General features: G+C 43.4%; 1 protein-coding gene across 4 annotated transcripts in view; it reads right to left on the minus strand.

Annotated features, from left to right (window-relative positions):
- Window positions 1–2,688: 2,688 nt before the first annotated feature.
- PLEKHA1 (pleckstrin homology domain containing A1) overlaps window positions 2,689–20,860 on the minus strand; it is a 51,398-nt gene continuing 33,226 nt past the window's right edge. For 2 of the 4 annotated variants that reach the window (XM_066354736.1, XM_066354735.1), the window contains exons 7-12: window positions 18,770–18,913; window positions 17,215–17,283; window positions 10,201–10,265; window positions 9,551–9,614; window positions 7,707–7,796; window positions 2,689–5,348 (exon numbers count right to left, since the gene is read on the minus strand). In XM_066354736.1, the coding sequence (XP_066210833.1) occupies window positions 5,040–5,348; window positions 7,707–7,796; window positions 9,551–9,614; window positions 10,201–10,265; window positions 17,215–17,283; window positions 18,770–18,913 (741 nt within the window). In that variant the 3' untranslated portion in view covers window positions 2,689–5,039. Of the gene's footprint in view, window positions 5,349–6,451; window positions 6,523–7,706; window positions 7,797–9,550; window positions 9,615–10,200; window positions 10,266–17,214; window positions 17,284–18,769; window positions 18,914–20,860 lie in introns of all 4 variants that reach the window. The other 2 variants (XM_066354738.1, XM_066354737.1) reach the window with 2 other exon arrangements.

The following is a 20,860-nucleotide window of genomic DNA, read 5'->3' on the forward strand; positions in this document are numbered from 1 at the left end:
TGGAATGAAAATTCAACCCATTTAATAAACTGGAGAATAGTGCAATATAAACATGTTAAGTAGTTTTCAATACTTCTATTGAGGCAGTAATAGCATAATGGTTAAAAGCCCAAACTTTGGTATAAAGAAGGTTGGATTTTAATGTGGGATTTTTTTAATGCAATTTTTTCCATTTTTAATTTTTTCTTTTTATTTAGTGAGAGGAGGGGAGGCAGAGACAGACTCCTGCATGTGCCCTGAAAGGGATCTACCTGCAAGCCCACTAAGGGGCATGCTCTGGCCATCTGGGGCCCTTGCTCTGTTGCAACCAGAGCCATTTTTTAGCGCCTGAGGCAGAGGCCATGGAGCCATCCTCAGCACCCAGGGCCAACTTGCTCTAATCAAGCCATGGCTGCAGGAAGGGGGTACAGAGAGAGAAGCAAAAGGAGGAGGGGTATAAAAGCAGATGGGTGCTTCTCCTGTGTGCCTTGACTGGGAATCGAACCCAGGACATCCACACACCAGGCCAAGGTTCTACCGCTGTGCCAACCGGCCAGGGCCCTAATGTGATTTTGGTAAGTTGACTAAGTTTATTTCCAAACCTGTAGCATTGGAGGTGGATGGGACTATAAAAAGGCAACAATGAGGGATCCCTGTGATGATAGAGTTGTTCTTTATTTTGACTGTATCAGTGTCAATATCTTCATTATATTTTACCATAGCTTTTCAATGTTATCATTGGGGAAAACTGACCAGTGGCACACAAGAGGCTTTTTTTTGTTTTGTTTTGTTTTTTTTTTGTGGCAGAAAGAGAGAGAGAGAAAGGGACAGATAGGGACAGACAGACAGGAAGGGAGAGAGATGAGAAACATCAATTCTTTGTTGCAGCTCCTTAGTTGTTCATTGATTGACTTTTCTTATGTGCCTTGACCGTGGGGCTACAGCAGACCAAGTGACCCCTTGCTCAAGCCAGCAACCTTGGGCTCAAGCTGGTGAGCCTTGCTCAAACCAGATGAGCCTGCGCTCAAGCTGGTGACCTCGGGGTCTCGAACCTGGGTCCTCCACATCCCAGTCCAACACTCTATCCACTGTACCACCGCCTGGTCAGGTGAGGCTCTGTATTTCTCACGAATATTTAATTGAATCTACAAATTATCTCCTCCCAAAAAAGCTTAAAGAAGTTATTTGCATATCTTCTCTAATTTTCTGAGTAAAATAATGTGAAATAGACTCCAAATTGCTTGGTTTGAAACTTGAAATGACATAACCAGAAGGTGGCGCCATCACCACATGACTACAATAGTAACCGCACTAGTCACTTGACATGAGTCAACATAGGACACTATTTCATCAATCCAAACTAAATGCTAACCCCAATTCAGCAATATTTCCAATACATGTCTATGTGAGGCTTGGCAAAAACACAATTTTCAAAAATCTTTTAAAAAGGCCATACAAATAATTTTGGATCTGTATAACATAGAAAGTTGACACTAGAAAATGTAAATCCTTCTAAGTGTGCTTGCTTTTCACCATGTCCTGTGAGGAACTGGCAAACCCTTCCAATGACACAGAGGCTTCTTACCAAATCTGGAAGCAAGCTGTGGTATCATCACACTTTTCCTACAAGTATTTCCTGCCTCCCCAACTGTTAATCAAACCGAAAGAGGTCTGAAGCCAGCGCCATTTCCGGAAACGTCCCGCACAGCAACTAGCAGCAAAAGAAAAGCGGAGGACAGGATCTTTTGTAAAAGCAACCAAGTTTAGAACTTTCTCAGCCCTGGCCCGCTGCTTCAGCAGTAGAGCATAGGCCTGGCGTGTAGAAGTCCCAGGTTCAGTTCCTGCTCGGGGCACACAGTAGTGCCCATCCGCTTCTCCACCCCTCCCCCATCTCATTTCTCTCTCTCTCTCTCTCTCTCCCCCCTCGCCTCCCACAACCATGGCTTGCTACGGCTTGATTAGTGAGTAGAGCGAGTTGGCCCCTGGTGCTGAGGGCGGCTCCATGGCCTCTGCCTCAGACCCTAAAAAGTGCAAGAGCAGGGGCCCCAGATGGGCAGAGCTTCGCCCCCTGGTGGGCATGCCAGGTGGATCCCGGTTGTGGCATGTGGTACATGTGGGAGTCTGTCTCGGCCTCCCACCCAGCCTCTCACTAAAAAACAAACAAAAAAAAACAAAAAAAAAACTTTCTCATTTTCTTTTTTAAATGGTAATATTTAAAATAAGTACCAGGGAAAAGTTAAATCACACCAGTTAATAAAAATTACCAAGACAGATGTCCATTATTATCAGATGCTGAGCGCACTGTGGGCGTGAAGTGCCGTTAGAAAGCAGGTCCACTGGCAGCAGCCTCCGGCCAGATGGGTAGGGTTTGCAGGGTTTGCGGGCAGGGCCACAGCCCAGCCAGGGAGCAGACAGCCCTGGCATGGGGCCCTCCGCGTCCTGCCCAGTCTAACCAAACGCCACGCACTGCAGGCAGCCTGGGGATTCAAACCGGCTCTGAGGCCAACATGTTGGATTTTGCTTTTGATGACATTATAATGAAGAAAATAAGCAAACTCTTTTTTTCCCAAAAAGATTTTTTTTTCATGCGCTATGTCTTTCAAAGGTTACCAAACAGCCTGTCCTTTAAGTCTGTATATAAATTTGCGTGCATTAACCAAACACATTCTACAACCTGTTGACATACAAGCACAACAAATGAGCCAAACGTTCGAATTCATTCTGAGCACTTTATTCTCAAGTCAGTACAGTGTGCGGCCAGCTGGACACAGGCAGGTGACAGATGGGAAAGTCAACGCCGGGAAGCACACACGTGTTCCTGTTCCCAAAGAAGACGTGTTGTATGTACAGAGAAAAAAATGCAGCAAACGTGACGATGCGCAAAGTAACTTCTGACCATTCGGGTGTGACACATTTACAAGGAAAGTATAAGTTTTAAAATAATTAAATAATTTTCATAGGATTATAAAAGTATTGAGATAAATACCAGAAGACCCCAAAAAATCACCAGAACATTTTCCTATGCTATTGAATACAAGGGTAGTTCCACAGACAGTCCCAACAGAGAGTGTTTTGCCACTATGAGATACACCAAATGACCAAGAGCAAAATACGCTGAAATAAACGTGTAGCAAGAGGCTGTACCACAGAAACCAGCGTCAGGTTCCTGAGTATCAGTCTACACGAGATTTCTTAGGTGTGTTCGTGAAACGAGAACTTTTTTTTTTTTACTGATTTTGAGAGTACGTCCATTAGAGCTGGGGACAGTGAAACAAGGAAGGACTTAGGACAGACGCAGCCAAAGGAGAGAGCCTGGGGGGGGGGGGTGCTTTGGCTCACTGGGGAGTCAGGGAAAGGGGGGCCCTGGAGGCAGGTTCAGGCAGTCAGCCCCGGACGAACCACTGCCCAGCGCCCCCCTGGCTGCAAGTCCTGTGGGCGGGGAGCCTCTTGGTGTTCAGGGGAAGCACTCTGAGAGGGAAGAGGCATGGGTGTGCTCCCGGGAGGGACAGCAGGCCGAAAAGGAACTTGCAGAAGAGCCACGATAATGAATAAAAAGTGGTAACGACTTAAAATCTTTGCCTTCTATCATTTTCAAATGTAGCTGCGAAAAAGAAAAAACTCTAAATAAACTTTTTTAAATGTTAGCTTATGAATAAAAAAGTGGAGTGGTGCACTCTTTATGCATCTGGGTTTTTTAACTGATGCTATGGTCACTCTAGTGTAATCGGCAGTCACCTCTGGACGCCACCACTGCAGCACAGAATTTCTTTCTCAGACGGAACTCATCTTAGAAAATGAAAAAGAGAAACAGGACATGTATGAATGCAACACAAAACAGTACTGTGAAACGGTAAAATATCATAAAAATAGCAGCACGTGAAATTCAAGACTATTTTCTTAGAGCAACTGTTTAAGCCTGAACACAGCGTGGCCCTCAGTCTGGTCTATCAGCCGACACCTCAGTAAGGAATTCCTTAGAGGTGCTTAGATCTGTGATTCCCCGTGATTACATGTGTACTCAAATTTGTGTTTTAAAACATATATATTGCACAGGTTGTTAAATGCCAGCATGCTGGCATCTTTAACATAAAATGATATCTCATATTAACACATTAAACTATGCTACTAAAACTTAATTTTATCATGTAGGACTTTTGAGAACATTAACAAAATGAAAAACACAGGCACTTGAATATAGGTTGTTAGTGACAAAAAGTTGAGGCCACAGTTGCATGAGCAAGGGAAATAGGTCTTTACATATAAACTTGAGGTCTCCCACTGATCCAAATATAGAAATAAGAACTACGTACAAAATTTTGATAAGAAAATCAGCTCTCCCAGAAATTTCACATCAAATAATTTTCACTGAATAAAGCAATTACTGCAAGTCTTATTTAACCTCTTTCAAACAAATGTCCAAGACACAGTTGTTTAAAATTTAATCTCCCCCTTTTCTCTGCCCCAGCACAACCACAATCCTCACCAACAGTCCAATTGTATCCTCGATGCAAACTCAGCACTCACCTCGAGATCCCGGGCATCAGAAATGGGTCTTGTGTCAAAACAGTCCACTAATTGCAGTATAAACTTTACAGCACCACAGACACCATGAGTTTAGATACCTTAGTCTGGTAATATTTCATTCAATAATATTAACCAGTAAGAATGTGTAATATTGACCAACTAATAGAAGTCATGGTAGCATTGTAAAAACAACCAAGATAATTAATAAGCATTTTAATGTTTTAAATTGACAAACATTTAAAATTGTCAAATTCACTAGGAAAAAACATCACACACACATCTTCATCACCCAAATGGGAACACACAACACTTCGGACAGTTGGTACTGAGACCCTATTAGGTTTCTTTCTTTCTTGCAGAGAGATGACAGTTTGGCCACTCTCTCGCTCCTTGGTTTACCAGCTTATGAAGAGCACACCAGAGAGGCAGTCCAACAGACGCATTACACACGTGTCACCCTTCGTCATCTTTGGCGAGAAGCCTCACGAACGGAGACTGAGGGGCTGACGGCGGGTCGGGCTCCACGCGCCTCCGGCTCACACGTCACTGACGGGGAGGCTCGCATCATCCAAGTCCACTGGGTCACCGCTGTTTTCCTGAGGGTCGTTCTCGCTGGGAGGTTTGAACAGAGCTTGCTCAGTCACTTTGGAAGCTGGTTCTCTTGGAGAGACAGTCTGGACCTTGAAGTTGCCTGGCTTGACCTTGGCAAGAGATTCGTAAAATCCTCGCTTCTCCACGGTAAAGCTGGAGCCCAGAGAGCGGCTGCGAGTGGCGGCGGAATGTGGGCCGGCGGCGGCCCCGGGGGCGCGGGCAGTGTGTTTGGGGTCGGGGCCGCTGGAATGCTCCTGTAAAGAGGGGCGGTGGTCAGACTGGTCAGCCATCAACAAGGTTAGCAACTCAGCGAGACTGAATTCTCTGAAAAACAAACAGCAGCACACACACAGAGCAGACCGAGCCAAGCAGCGCACAGTGCACGTGCTCCCCAAGCAAGGCGCCTGCAGGAGTGAGGTTAAAGCGACGGCGGCCAGCAGCCAGCTCCACTAAGAAACCAGTTCTGTCACCAAAGCCAGCTGGGGAGCTCTGACACTCGGAAGACTCGGGCAGCCTTGCACGGAACCCAGTGGTCCGACTGCAGCCGAGCTGTGCTCAAAAGGGGGCCTACCGGCTTTCTTGTTTTAGTTAAAAGTGTATTTTCCAATCAGCACTGGGGATTACCCCACATAGTTTAAACATGTCACCTCTCCCTGAACTTTGTGGCAGCCCCTAGCTTTTCACTGAATTGCGCTGGTTGTTTCGAATGTATGGTACATTCACACAGTGTTAGATTGTTGAGGTAACACGTGGTACAAACTTAACCACTTATCATATAACTGTGCTGAAGTAACGATCAGTGTGAATGTTAATTTCAATATGCTTCGAATTAGACCAAATTTGAAGATCTCTTTAGCTATGACCATTCCAAATGCATCGCCACATGACACACGTGACTTTGAGGACAAAGTGCTACAAATGACCAACATTGTCGCTTCTCATTAAAGGCTGCCTTTCACCTGAGACTAAATGCCATGCAGACAGTAGTTCATCCAACGCACGTGCATGCTTGAGTGTACATAGGCCACGGATGCATTTCAAGTGGTGTAGTAAAAAAGACTCAAAATACATCAAACATAGCAACTGGAACTCCTGCGGCAATGCAGTAAATTCACTTTTAGGAGCTCACTTACTATGACTCCCAGTTAGTCAAGTTGTACTTTTTTCATTATTTATCGTTTCTTCCCCTAGAACACTCTGACCTGAGGCCTGTGGTGGAACAGGTGCATTAGTGGTAACACAGTCATGTTAACTGCGAATGGCAGTCGGATTAACTCAACTTTCTAGGATGAGTGGTAAGCAGTGAGTGAGTCCGGCCCTCTAGTAAGAAGGCACGTTTGCGTGAGAGCCCACATACATGCCGCATTCACCAGTTCTTGATGTATACCTCTGTATACAAGGGTTCGACAGCCTTCTGGCCTGCCGCATCTGGAACACAGTGCAAAGCTAAGATTAGAGTTAACCTATCCTGAGGGGAGGGAGGAGAGAGAAAGTTGTGCCGACAGTTACAGCTAGAGAGTCCAATTTGCCCCCACCACAAGCACAAGACACAAACGCCCTGCTCCGATTTCTCCTCTTCCCAGCAGACATTGTTTTTGCAGAGAGTCTCATATGTGACTACGGAAATGTCATATAAAACACAGGCAGTTACTGAATTAATACCTAGGAAAGGAACTTCTGATATTCCAAAAAGGATGTAAGGAGGATGCCTTAAATAAGAAATGAGAAAGATGGGTCTGTATTTACTGATCTGTGGGTACCAGTAGCAGGAAAACGACAGCATTCCCACCAGGGAAGTTGAGGGCAGAGTGTGCCGTGTTCCCGACGGGTCAGGACAGTAAGGGCACCGCGCCACGGAGCAGAATGCATTCTGCAGACCCAAGTGCAACACTTCAAGAACTTAACGTTCTTTCATTCTTTAGAACTTGTATTTTTACATCACAGACCAGTGACCAAAGTATTTTAAAGACAAATCTTATTCCCATAATGTACTTGGACATGGTAAAACACTTTTCTTACTATTTCTGAGAATGTTGAGCTGTTTCAATTTGACTGTCATACCACCACAGAGATCATTAAGATGGTAAACAAAAGCAGCCTTTTAAATCAACCTGCTAGAGAGTAAGAAAACATGACACGGAAAATACTGACAGAGAGCAGTCAGCAGCAGTCAGCGTGCCAGCTGCTCAATGGTGTGGTGGCACTATTAAGCCAAAAGAAGACCTTCACTGAAATGAGAGGAAACAGGGAACGGGGACGTTCACAGAACTGCCAGGCTACGCCTGAGGTGCCGTACACAAACAGGCACAGACTCTACTAGGAGTAGGTCAGGCCCGCTCACAAGCTAAGAACTCCTAAAAGCAGGAAACCTCATTCTTTAGTGGTCCTACTTGTGCATTTAATACAATGTATACAGAAGTTATGTGTACATAATACTATAAGAAAGCATTAAATTAGGAATGCATTATTTTTTTGCAAGTCCAATTGGTACAAAAGTCACCATGCAAATAAACCTCAATATAGAAAGAACATAGAAGGAGTAAGGGGACAGGAAGAAAATAATCTGACAGGCTGGGGGAGCCCAGGGAAGCCGCCCCCGAGCCGGAACATACAGAAGGCGCTGAGCGGCCGGGCCCCCGCTGCGCTACGATGGCCCCCGAGACCGCTTTAATCCAGCTGTACATCTCCTCAGGACTGTCCGCCTGGGGAGAGAAAGGCCTCAGTCAGTCCACCGTCCTCAAAACTGGCTCCTGTGCCTAAAATCCAACACATGTGCACTGGTAACCAAGTGTCAACAACAAAATCATTCCAAGGCAATGGTTTCAAGAATTTTTAGAAATCACTTTCTAAACCAGGTTTTGCTGAGTAAGTTATTACAGAGACATAAACTGGGCACTTAACATTTTCAGACCAGACACATCTGAAAGTATCAATATCAAAAGTTCTGGAGAGGAAGTCAAAAGAAAGGTGTTCTTCTGCTCTCTCTGTAGTTGCTGCTATATTGTCCAATCTGCTACAAGGATATTTAGGTAATTGGATATTTTTAAAATATCATTTTACATGCTATTTTTCTAGAAATAATTTCTAGTGGTACCATAATCCTAAAAGTATTGGTAGTCGTAGTCCAAAGTCCACACCTTGATAGGACCTTGGCTTCCAATGCGAATTAAAAACCTATCACTTTAATCTAATTAAACTAAGCCCTAACAGGGGTGCAGAGATACTGCCGTTAACCTCTAGATTACAGAATTTAAAAACTTTGAAGATATAACATTTTTGAACCAATTATATTAACAATTTTTTTAAACATGTATTTTTAAGTATTTCCATTGATTTGAGAGAGGGAGGGAAAGAGAAGCATCAACTTGTTCCACTTAGTTGTTCCACTTGGTTGTGCACTCACTGGCTGCTTCTCATCCGCGCCCTGCCCAGGGATGGAACCCAGGACCTTGTGCGCTGGGACGATGCTCTATCCACTGAACCAGCCGGCTAGGGCTAACAATAACTTTTTAAAAAGAAGAACTCCAAGTAGGCAAAGGTAAAGCATATACCTTCATTCACTTCAAATAGGAGAACAACACTAGACATCAGTTTGGCAAAATAAAGAGGTTTAAAAAGTTTTATGCTCTGACAGTTACTCTTGATCTAGAAACTTATCTAAAGAAGAAATTCAGGCAAACTTTTGCATGACAATATGCACTACCACATTATTTATCACAATAAATGTATGGTATGGTAACTATGTAAATGAGTCATCAGTAACAACGTAGTGGAAACACAGTTTAATTGTGGGACATTCATACAATAGAAGAGTACAGTTCTAAAAGGATTCCAGAGAATTTTTAATGATGTAGAAAAAAACACCATAATATATCAAATAGGTAGGATATAACAATGGATTTCATATGACTCCACTTGTTATAAAAATATGTCTTAAGAAAGGCAGTAAAAAATAAGAACAGTTGCCTGAATGTGGGATTCTGTGTTTTACAAACCATCCTTTTCTTCATATTTTTCTATATTTTCTAAATTTTCTGCACTCAGCATATATAAGTTTTATAAAATAAAGACTAATGTTTTTTTTTAAATTTCCAATCTAATGAATGTGGTAAGTAAAAAGGATGTTTTAAACTTAAATATGAGATATACTTTTATTATGGGTATTTAAGCCTCCCTTTTATAAAATTACCGAAAATGATATAATCAAAATTCCAAGCTATGTGCAAAAATAATCAAAGTTGAAAGTACACACTTAACATCTAAGTTAAAGTAGCGTTTCCCTTCCTCCACATACTACTTAATTCTATTCCACTAACTCAGAGCAAACACCCTTACTTGCTGAACATGCACCCCACCAATAATCATATGTACAGAACATGTTTTGGTGAATTACTTCACATCTAAAATTATTGATTTCTTGATAAGAGGATCTATACTCTTCAAAGAAGTATCTTACCTGCACATAGAAAGTTCGAGACGATGTCACAATTTCAAAGAGGTTGTCTCTCATCATTATGTCACTGTAAACAAAAAAATGTTCCCAGTGTCCTCAAATAGCACTTGTTTGCTATTTCCCTTATTTACACAATACCAAATATGTATTAATAACCAAGTAAACATTACAGGTAAAATACTGACTTAATATCAAACTATCAACTTTTTCAACTTCTTTTTGTGTTAAATGTTACTTATTTTACACGATTATATACAGGTATGTGTTAGGAAAAGTTCATAGAACTACATTAAAATTCAAAGTCTTTACCATGAAGAAATCAGTGGGCTCTAAGAAACAAGGCAATTACCACATTTTCTTACAAAGCTCTGTTCTGCACCAGTCTCAAATCCTACAATACTAATACATCAATTTGTCAAATATGATGAGTTGTTCTTATTAAAATTCTTTCCATTAATAAGCTTAAAGATTGTTTCCTAATTTTTAGTTTTCAAACAAAATAAATCTCAACACTTGAATCCAAGGGTTTTAAAAGTTCTAGCATATACCAACTATAAGAAGTTAAAAATAACATCTGTAAGCACATCAATCAAACTAGAGCACAATTTGCATTACCAATACACAAAAAACACACAATCAGAGCAGGTGTTTACCTCTGTTTACACTCCTGGACTTTGTGAACCTCTTTAAGTGGTATTACACGGAGAGGTTCCTTTTCCTGGCAAACAAATAAAAGGCAAACAGATACATGAAATATATTCATAAAGTCTTCGTAAGTGTTAGCTGTCTATGTGAAAATTATGCTTTTTTCTTGAAGCAAAGCTAAGACATAAATTGACCTTGAAATATCCAGTATCAGTTTAGCTCAAATACTACAACCTACCGTATTTTTATTAAATATTTTAACACACCATTTGGTTCAGAATATTTTTTTTCTTATTTTCCTCCTTAAAACCCGAGGTGTGGTGAGGCCTGTGGTCCCTAGAGGCAGTACCAGGGAGGTGGGGTGATCTTGCCCATGTGGGATAAGACAGAATGAGTGGTGGAATAAAGACTGAATGGTACCCATGAAAAAAAAAAAAAAAAAAAACCCCGAGGTGTGCCTTATGGTCAGGTGCATCTTATGGAGTGAAAAATACGGTATAGACACTGGTATGAAACAAAGAAACTGGCATAAAACACATATTTGTACTATTTCTGGCCTTATGACAACAGCCTATTAAAAGCCATTAATCAGTCCCCAATCAACCCCTATGTACCCAGTAAGTAGAGTTGAAATGTTATTTTGATATAGAAGGCACTAGAGTAGTGAATACCCAACTACCTTCAGTTAAATGCATCATTTTAAGACTAACACTTTTATATGAATACATTATTTTAACAAGCATAATTCATCGAACATCTACTAAGTGCTAGGACACTTAGTAATCTAAGTGCTAGATTTTAAATGTTTTTACTTAAACTTTTCATAACCATACAATACATGCACCACTATTCCCTGAGGAAACTGAGGATCAGACAGTTAACTACCTAACCTAAGGTTACAAAACTAGATATAAGATACAAATATAGGTCCTGGCCGGTTGGCTCAGTGGATAGAGCATCAGCCCAGTATGGACGTCCTGGGTTTATTTCCCAGTCAGGGCACACAAGAGAAGCAACCATCTGCTTCTATTCCCCTCCTTCTCCCTCCTTCTCCCCCCTTCTCTCCCTCTTCTCCTCCTGCAGTCAGTGGCTCGACTGATTGGAGCATCAGTCCCAGGCACTGAGGATAGCTCGGGTGATCTGAGCATCAGCCCCAGACAGGGGTTGCCAGGTGGATCCCAGTCAGGGTGTATGCAGGAGTCTGTCTCAATATCTCCCCTTCTCTCACTTTAAAAAAAAATAGAAAAGAAAGATACAAATATAAGGCACAACTAGTTTCTAATCACATTTGATACTATATATATGTTCCATTAAATACTATATACTGTATTTCACTGAACATCATGAAATTGACATGCCATTATTTTGAATCTAAGAAAAAAACTAAAACACAGTTGAACATTTTAAAATCAAATCTTTCTCTAAAGTTTTACAAAATAGTTCATTTTAAATAATCTCAAACTGTAAAAAATTCTGTATACCTTGTACCAATGTTAATTATTTCACACTGGCAAAATCAGTTAGTGTACATGTGAATATGTATTTTTCCTAAAATGTCTGAGGGCACGTTGTGAATATGTTACATCTTCACTACTAAAGACTTCAGGGTTGCCTGACCAGGCGGTGGCACAGTGGATAGTGTCGAACTGGGATGCAGAGGACCCAGGTTCAAGACACCAAGGTGGCCAGCTTGAGAGTGGGCTCATATAGTTTGAGCAAGGCTCACCAGCTTGAGCCCAAGGTCGCTGGCTTGAGCAAGGGGTCACTGGGTCTGCTGTAAGCCTCCCTCCCCCCACCCCAGCAAGGCACATATGAGAAAGCAGTCAATGAACAACTAAGGTGCTACAATGAAAAACTGATGCTTCTCGCCTGACCAGGCGGTGGCGCAGTGGATAGAGCGTCAGACTGGGATGCGGAGGACCCAGGTTCGAGACCTCGAGGTTGCCAGCTTGAGTGCAGGCTCATCTGGTTTGAGCAAGGCTCACCAGCTTGGACCCAAGGTCGCTGGCTCAAGCAAAGGGTCACTCAGTCTGCTGTAGCCCCCAGGTCAAGGCACATAGGAGAAATCAATCAATGAACAACTAAGGAGCCGCAAGGAAGAATTGATGCTTCTCATCTCTTTCCCTTCCTGTCTGTCTGTCCCTATCTGTCCCTCTCTCTGTCTCTGCCAAAAAAAAACAAAAAAACACCAAAACTGATGCTTCTCATCTCTCCCCTTCCTGTCTGTCCCTATCTGTCCCTCTCTCTGCCTCCGTCACCAAAAAGAAAAAAAAAAAAAAGACTTCCACGTCTACTTTCTGAAACAAGGAAGGATGTTCTCTTCTAGGCGCACAGCACCAGTGGGGAAACTGAGACCTCCACGCCGCTGCCATGCCGTTATCCAGTCCACACTGTGTCCAGGTGTCACTCCCTGCCTGGCCAGCTCCCTTTACAGCAGGAGAAATACTCTGTATTTTCTAACCCAGGGTTCAGTCTGGGCTCATACCGTCTTCATATTTAGCTGTCCTGTCTTACTCTCCTTCACTGTGGGACAGTTAGTTCTTCCGTCCTTCTTGACCTTTACAGTTTTAAAAAGCCAGGCTGATCATTCTGCAGAACGCCATCCGTTTGGGTCTGTCTGACGTTAATCACGCTCGGACTCGGGGTGAGGGGTTCAGGCAGGAAACCACAGGTGATGTCAAACTGCACTCTCCATGCATCACTCTCAGGGTGCCAGACAGTGGTTTGTCCCATCATAGTGTCAACCTGATCTCTCGTGAAGGCTGTGCCTCACAGTCACTGCAAGATTCCTCTTCTCTTGTCATCATTAGACACCTTGTGGGGAACACCTGGAGCCTATGGTCATCTCTGACCTCCAGAGTAGTGAACACTGGACACTCTCGCCTGGAACCACCATGACTCCAGTGGCTATCAATGGGGATTTTTTTCTAACCCCATCAACTCGTCTACCTACATTAGCTGGGATTCTACACTAAGAAAATGCTTTTCCTTCTGCACTTATTTATTAATGACTCATTTAACTCGATGAGTTATGCTCCATTATTACCATTTATTTTCTTGCTCAAACTGTCTGAGTTTCAAGCTGGCTTCTGCATCCTTTTGACACACCCCAGCCCTTCTCTGAGCCACTTCCTGATTTTCTGCGGGACCAGATGTTCTGACTGAGCTCAGCTTGCACGTCCCCTGCCCCAGCTCTGAGCAGCCGTTTCCCCATGGCCCTTGGTTAGAGAATGGCACTGCGGGCAGAGGACTGCCCACCTACCCACTCGGCCACAGCTGTCTCATGACAGAGAAGTCATATTTTCGTTAAGTTTTTTATTTTTCATAAATTTGTGCTTCTCTAATTACAAGTGATATTAAAAATACCTCTTTATATGTTTAAGGGCCATTTTAATTTCTTTGTAAATAAATTAACAAGTCACATCTTTTGCTTTTTTCTGCCAGATATTTTCCCAACTTTCTAATCAAACATTGAAACTACCACAAATTTAACTTAGACAAAGGCTGAAAGCTCGGCACAAAGAACCGATTTTCCTAACCCACTGCAGAGGGCGTTGCTGACATGGCTCCTACTACCCTGAACATTTCAGTGCGTGTTTCGTATAGAAACATCCTTTTATGTTATCACAATACAACCACCAAAATCAGTAAGTGTCACCCAAATGTCTTTTATTAAAGCAAAAGGATTCAGTTCAGAGTCAGAGACTGGATTTACTTGTCCCATCTCTTTTCTTCCCTTCAGTCCTCCTTTCCTGACGACCCTAGCCTCGACTCCACTGGAGATCACAGGGCCGTTATTCTGCAAAGCAGCCCTTACGTGGGTGTCTGATGCTTCCTCATGATTAGAGTCAGGAATGTCACCGAAGTGGCACGGCATGCTTCTCCAGAGATCCTGTCAGGTGGTAAGTGACTTGAATTCATCTCTTCACTGATGTGCACGTGAATCCTCTGACCACCTGGACACAGTGCCCCAGCAGGCTTCCTCACCGTGGAGTTCCCCTTCCCCTTTGTACCGGGCACTCTGAGGCCACGCCACCTCTCCTTCATCACACACACACACGTACAACCACTCACTCGCTCACTTATGTCCGCGTGGGCTCATGGACTCCTATCTTGGAATAGGAATGGACAGTAATCTGTTACCGTCATTACTAATTTTAATGCTCAAACGGCCCCAAATATGGTGAGGGGGGGAATTTTCAAGTCGGGTTCTGGGTCCTCTAACACGTCCCTATCATTCTGTAAGCACGTCCCTGCTTTCTAACATACAGATTTCCAGGATTATTTTACACTTATTTCTCCTGTCCCAGCTCCACTTTGCCTTTTCTCCAGGGAGCCCAGGTTTCTTCCAATGGAAAATGGTCATTTATCTGGTACCCAGAGCTAGGGAGTATAGATATATATATGTAAACACACGAATACATTTACATCTATATTTACTTACACATCTATCTGTATATATTAGAAGTTCACTTCAACATTTCCAATTCCAATCTAACTTAAAAACATCTCTCTAAAATGAATAAATAAAATTTTTAAAAAATCCCCTTTTCACATTTATTACTTCCTTCAACTGCAAGTATGCGGACTTCTACCACCCTTAATGCGTGTCCTTATATTATCAGTAAGCCTGTGTGACCACTGCTGTCATTCGCCACCACCCTCCTCCCCAAGTGGACGCCCTCCTCTCTCACCCGTGCCGGGCTGAGCGCCCCCCCCGCCCTCTGCCCCGTGCCGGGCTGAGCGCCCCCTCCTTGCCCCGTGCCGGGCTGAGCGCCCCCCCCCCCCGCCCTCTGCCTCGCACCGGGCTGAGCGCCCCCCCCCTCTGCCCCGCGCCGGGCTGAGCGCCGCCCCCCCCCCCCCCGCCCTCTGCCCCGTGCCGGGCTGGGCGCCCTCCTCTCCTACCCACGCTGGGCTGAGAGCCAGGACGGCCGCCTCCTGCCCACCCTGGCTGCTCTGCCGCTCCCTCAACACTCACCTGCACTGATTCGCATCACCTGAAAAAGCTTAGGTCTCAACTGTTGAGGACTGATGAGAGGAAAAGAGGGGGAACATAACCAGGAAGGACTCCTCCCCTCTACTTCTAACATTCTTCATAGAGAGAGATATTAATGTTTTATCTCTGACACAAGCTACAAATACTTTCTCATTTTCTGTTGTGTACTTAAGTCTTTCATACTTACTAAAAAACTTTTAAGTCCTTATCTTTTAGAGATGCCTACCACAGTATTTATAGATGAAATGGTAATGTCTAGGACTTGCTTCACAGAGGAAGGGCGACGTGGTGGCAGACAGGAACAGAACCGCTGTGGGTGCAGAATTACAAACTCAGTGACACCTGTGCACGGCCACTTCCTGACCGCTACTCACGTGCAGCGGCTCAGGATACCCTGGGAGCTCAGACAAGTTGAAACACGCATCTTAGTAACTGATAAAGGTCGATAATTATAAATACATTTAGTGTGTTCAGCTCTGTCTTTTCTAATCAAATAACACATTTCTAAATACATATATCTCTATATCTATGATAGTTCAGTATTCTGTCTCACGTTTTATGGCATAATGTCCATATGTAGGCTTTCAAAATTTAGCAAATATTTCTTTAATAGTTCTTGTCTATCACAAATACTGTGAAGGACAGAGGTACAGGTCAATTTCTCGGCAAAACTGAGCTCCCAAAGGCCAGATCATCGCTGACTATTCCTTCTACCCATTCCCAGTCAGTGCACGGGGGCTGTGTGGAGATCAGTGAGCGGGTGCCGCATGGACTACTTCCCCGGGGTGCTGGCGGTGATTAAGAGCAGCGACTCAAGCTGCCCACCGAGCCTAGGGAGCCTTCTGAGACACCAGGCTGGTACTTCTTGAACCAAGTAACTGGTACTTCCAGTTGAGGCTCTTAGAATTTGAAGTCTAAGAAAGACTCGAATGCTATCCTGTTACGATATGTCATTTTTCATTTATTCAAAAACACCCGCTGATTATCTACCAAGTACTGGGAGCTGCGTGCATGAAAGGGGAAAGAAACGCTGCTCTAAGCGGCTCCCATTCTGACCTGGTGAGGAGAGTGTGCATCCCATCACCACACAGAGCGGATGTGTACGACAGGAGTGGGAATCGGGTGTACGGAGAAACACTCCCCCCGAGTCAAAGCTTCCCAGAGGAACAGGGACCTGAGACGAGTCTCAGCCTCTTCCCCACTACTCTCGAGCGCGCTGTCGTCCAACGCAGCAGCCCCTCACTGGGCGCAACTATCGGATTTAAACAAACAAATATTCTATACAATCAGTGTTAGCTTTAAAACTGAGTCAGGTCAGGTTCCTCAGTCACACCAGCCACGTTCCCAGTGCGCAGACGCAGCCGGCAGACCTGGCCAGTGCACGTCCAGAACATTCCCTCTGCAGAGCCCCGCAGCCGAGGGCCATTCCGCTGCCTTCACTAACTAAAGTGCCCGGCTCCCCTCACAGGTCCCAGAAAACAGGAAGAGGGAGGCCAGATGTGTAAAGTAGAGAATTCAATTTATCCGACAATCTAATGCAGAACTCAGGTCACACGACAAGAACATTTTAAATGAGATGTTACTCAAACCAATGAAAGGGGAATTTTGGTCTTTGGTTCTACCTTCAGATAGAACAAAAATACTTTACATGAAGAAACTTAAACGTGAATCTGATAGGAACAGAAGACGTGAGGAGAGGACTACACGCTGGCTTTTAGAGACGTCCCTGCCCACCACCACCTCCAGTGCTCCTGTAAGGAAATTTACAGACTGAGAGTCTGATATTGCTAATATGCAAGGTGGAATGCCTCTGAAGACCCATCTTTTTAGTTCACATATATTTAACAAGATACCACTAACCAAAAGTACAACAAAAACTGAATTGTATGTATCTTTCAAAAACAGATTTTAATTATTAAAAAAATAAAAAACAGGATAAGAAACCACATATATATGTATATAAAAATCACCACAGTGTAATACTTCTCTAACATTTAAAAGCAACATGTATGACAGAGCCACATACCAGTTCAGATTTGAAGTAGCCTATTGTGTTTTCATCCAATTGGAAGTATCTTCTCTTCCAGTTTTTCATCTAGCAGAGATGAACACAAACATGAGACTTCTGTGTCTAAGAACGTCAGATGATAATAACCATTTCATGGTTATGAAATGAGCCCACAACTGGAAATGTCAAGCCCTGAGAAGACTTACCTACCCTCCCGCAGCAAGGAGACTCCGGAAACTTCCTTTCTTACACCCACCCCTCAGGCCTGCAACTCCTAATTCAACCTTGGTGGCGGGCTCCCGGCTTCAACCATATGGCTTCACACTACACTTCATATAGTTAATGCTCTAAAAGTTTAAAAAAAAAAAAGCACTTCCCCATCCTCCCAATCCCCACAACCCGCACAAAATAAATGCTCTCAAGAGTTCAAGAGCAAGAGCAGGAAATGGTATTAAACCACATCAAGTTTCCCCATCGACAAAACGCATGAATTCTTCTACAGGTACTTAATTCTTAGTAGTAAAAGAATAAATATTTAATAATGTAAACCTTCTTGGCACAAAATTTTTATGTCAATGAAACATAGTTCTTGTGAAAGCACTTCAGTATCTCTAAGGGTTGGTATTTTGGACTTAGAAGTAGAAAAAAACAATTAAGGAACGTCTCCCTAAAAACCCTAACACATGAGTGAGGCGCAGCCTGCAAATCCACCTCCCCTGGAGACAGGTGGAGTGAGAGACGCCTGCCCTCCCTCCACGGCCCGCACCCTGCAGGGCGTCCGCCTGCCCTCCCTACACGGCCCGCACCCTGCAGGAGGTCTGACAGTACCAACTGGAAGGGCCCGCCTGGCAGACCTGAGCTAATCACAAGTGATGCGAGACAGAAACTGCCAGTTGAGTTTCAGTATTTCTTCACTCACAGAATTCTTCTCTTTTATTTGAAAACGTTAACGTTTATTTTCTTAAGAAATGGTAAAACTTACTTCCCACGCGGATGAAGTGATTTACATTTTTAAAAGGCACTCCAAACCTTAGAAATACTGGGGCATGCACCTGCCCTTCCGACAGTCCCAGCACAGATGTGGCCGTGTGAGAGGGCCTGGGCTAGCGCGTTAGCGCCGCCTAAGGACCAGGTGCTGTGCTGCTCTCTCTTATTCACACCTTTCCCAACACCTCTGAATGGCGGGCTTTAGAATGTGATTTTCCTTCAAAAGAAACTGAGGCTGAGAGGTTCAGCAGCCCAAGGTCACAGAGCTTTCAACTCAGGTCAGCCCAGGATCAAATCTTGTGTTAGGCTGACTTCCACTCCCCAATCAATAGAACAACTTTCTGGAAAGAAAGTAAACCATTAGGAAAGCTCATTTAAAATGGAAGGCCAATGGTAATAGCATTACTTCACTCAGCTGCTCACAGAACAGGAAGACAATGGGCACTGAGTCACGACACAGACTAGCCCACCACCTGCCGCCCCATGCACGGACCTCACTTTGGGGATGTCACAGAACAAGCTATCTGGGAGCCGAGTCTGCTCTCACACACGTTTTCATTCTGTGCACGGGCTGTTCACTACTCACCACGGCCCCCTGTTTCACGCAGTACCCCGCTTTGATCACCGCCCCGTCTGATGGCGGCTTAGGAGGGAAGGAAGGAAGATGGCTCTGTGACCGTTTCAGATGATTTCTGTCAACACCTTCCCCACAGTCATTTACTTCTTCTTTCTAAAATGAAGCAAAAAATAAATTCTTTTCTTGTGTGTTTAGCTGCAAAGCACACCTGCAGCACAGCACAGGAAAGTCAGTAACATTGTAATAATTGTGTAGGGTGCCAGGCGGACACTGGAAACATGAGAACACTCTGTAAAGTGTGTGACTGTCCACAACTGTACACCTGAAATTGATGCAGAGTAATGTTTAACGTAAGCTGTACTTGAAAAACACTTAAAAATTTAAAAAACAAAGAAAAGCGTATTTGTAAGTCATGTTGTTTTCCTAGTGGGAATCTTAAACTCTTGGTTAAGAACACAGATTTTTGAAGTTTCCAATTTGAGATACTTAATCATAATTTTCCATCAGTGACTACACCACAGATTTCTATTTCTCTTGTGTGGGGGATGGGAGGGTTTAACTTTTCATTTTGAAATAATTATATGGATTCACAGAAAGTTATTTTTTTAAATGTACAGGAGATACTAAGAACCCTTGAAATGGTACCCCAAACAGGGAAACTGTAACTACAGAACATCATAAAACTGATGCTGGAACGCTCCACAAACTACAGTCAGACCTCGCCCGGTTTACGTACACTCACATGTGTGTGCACGCATGTGTGCACCGTTCTGTGCAATCCAGTAACCACTGCCACCACCAATGTGCACAGTGGTCATCACCACAAGGCTCCCTGGAGATGCCTTTCGGGCCCCGATCCTCAAACCCCTCCACAACCACTGCTCTGTTCTCCATCTTGACTATTCCAACACTTAGAGAGTACAAGACAAACGTCATCAGTAAGACCTTTCGAAACTGGCTTTATAACCCAGCATAATTCTCTGAAGACTCACCCAGGCTGTTCCTTGTATGAAAGATTCATCCTTTCTTATTGCTGAGTAGCTGTCCTGGATTGGATTGTTTAACCATTCACCCATTAAAGAGCATCTGAGTTATTTCCAGCTTTGGGTTTTTAGGATTAAAACTGTTATAAACATTCATGTACAGGTTTCTATATAAATGTTAAGTCTTCATTTCTCTAGAACAAATGTCTAGGAGTATAAATGCTGGGTCATATATGAACTGCAAGTTTATTTTCATAAAAATCTGCTGAACCCTTCTTCAAAGTGGCTGCCCTGTTTCACATCCCCACCAGGCACGTACGGGTGATTCAGTCTCTCCGCAGCCCTGTCCGCGTGTTACACTGGCCTCAGCTGAGTCATTCTGACAGGTGCGCAGTGAATACGGCACTGTGGTCTTCATTTGCATTCCCCTCCCTACTGCTGTATGCCAGTTGTGTATCTTTTATCTTTCAATGAAATCTCTGCTCATGAATTTTGCCCATTGTCTAACTGTGCTGTTTCACTGTGGAGTTTTGACAGTTCTTACTATACTCTCGGAACAAGGGTTTTGTTAGACGTGTGGTTTGCAAATACATTTTTCATTTTGATGAGGTCAAATTTATCGATTTTTTCCTTTTAAGTATTGTGTTTTTTATGTCAACTCCAAAAACCCTTTGCTTGGTCCAAGGTCTTAAAGATTTTCTCCTTTGCTCTTTTCTGATGTGTTGCAGTTTCATTTTTTTTTTACATGTATGTCCAGTGCTTTAAAAATCTAACTACACTTAGGTTTTTATATTCCCCAAAGTATTAGCTTCCTGTTTATTGATGACATACAGCATGTGGTAACCAAGAATACTACTTATCAACCAAAGGTGTACTTTCAGGGATTCCCAAATTTCAAGAAAAAACTAAATACTCATATCACAACTTGAGGAATTTCCAACCTGTCCTACATTTACACAGGTCAACAGCACTAAATTAGACTTAACTTTGTAATCCCAGCACTTAACTAAGTGCTAAACCTGACAGGTACTGAATAAATTAATGATCCTAACGAGATTTGGCATTTTCTTGATAATATATTATCTAAATGCTTTTATAATGAGTAAAAACTACTTCG

This window comes from Saccopteryx leptura, chromosome 13 (genome assembly GCF_036850995.1).
Source record: "Saccopteryx leptura isolate mSacLep1 chromosome 13, mSacLep1_pri_phased_curated, whole genome shotgun sequence".
In the NCBI taxonomy this organism is placed as follows: Eukaryota; Metazoa; Chordata; class Mammalia; order Chiroptera; family Emballonuridae; genus Saccopteryx; species Saccopteryx leptura.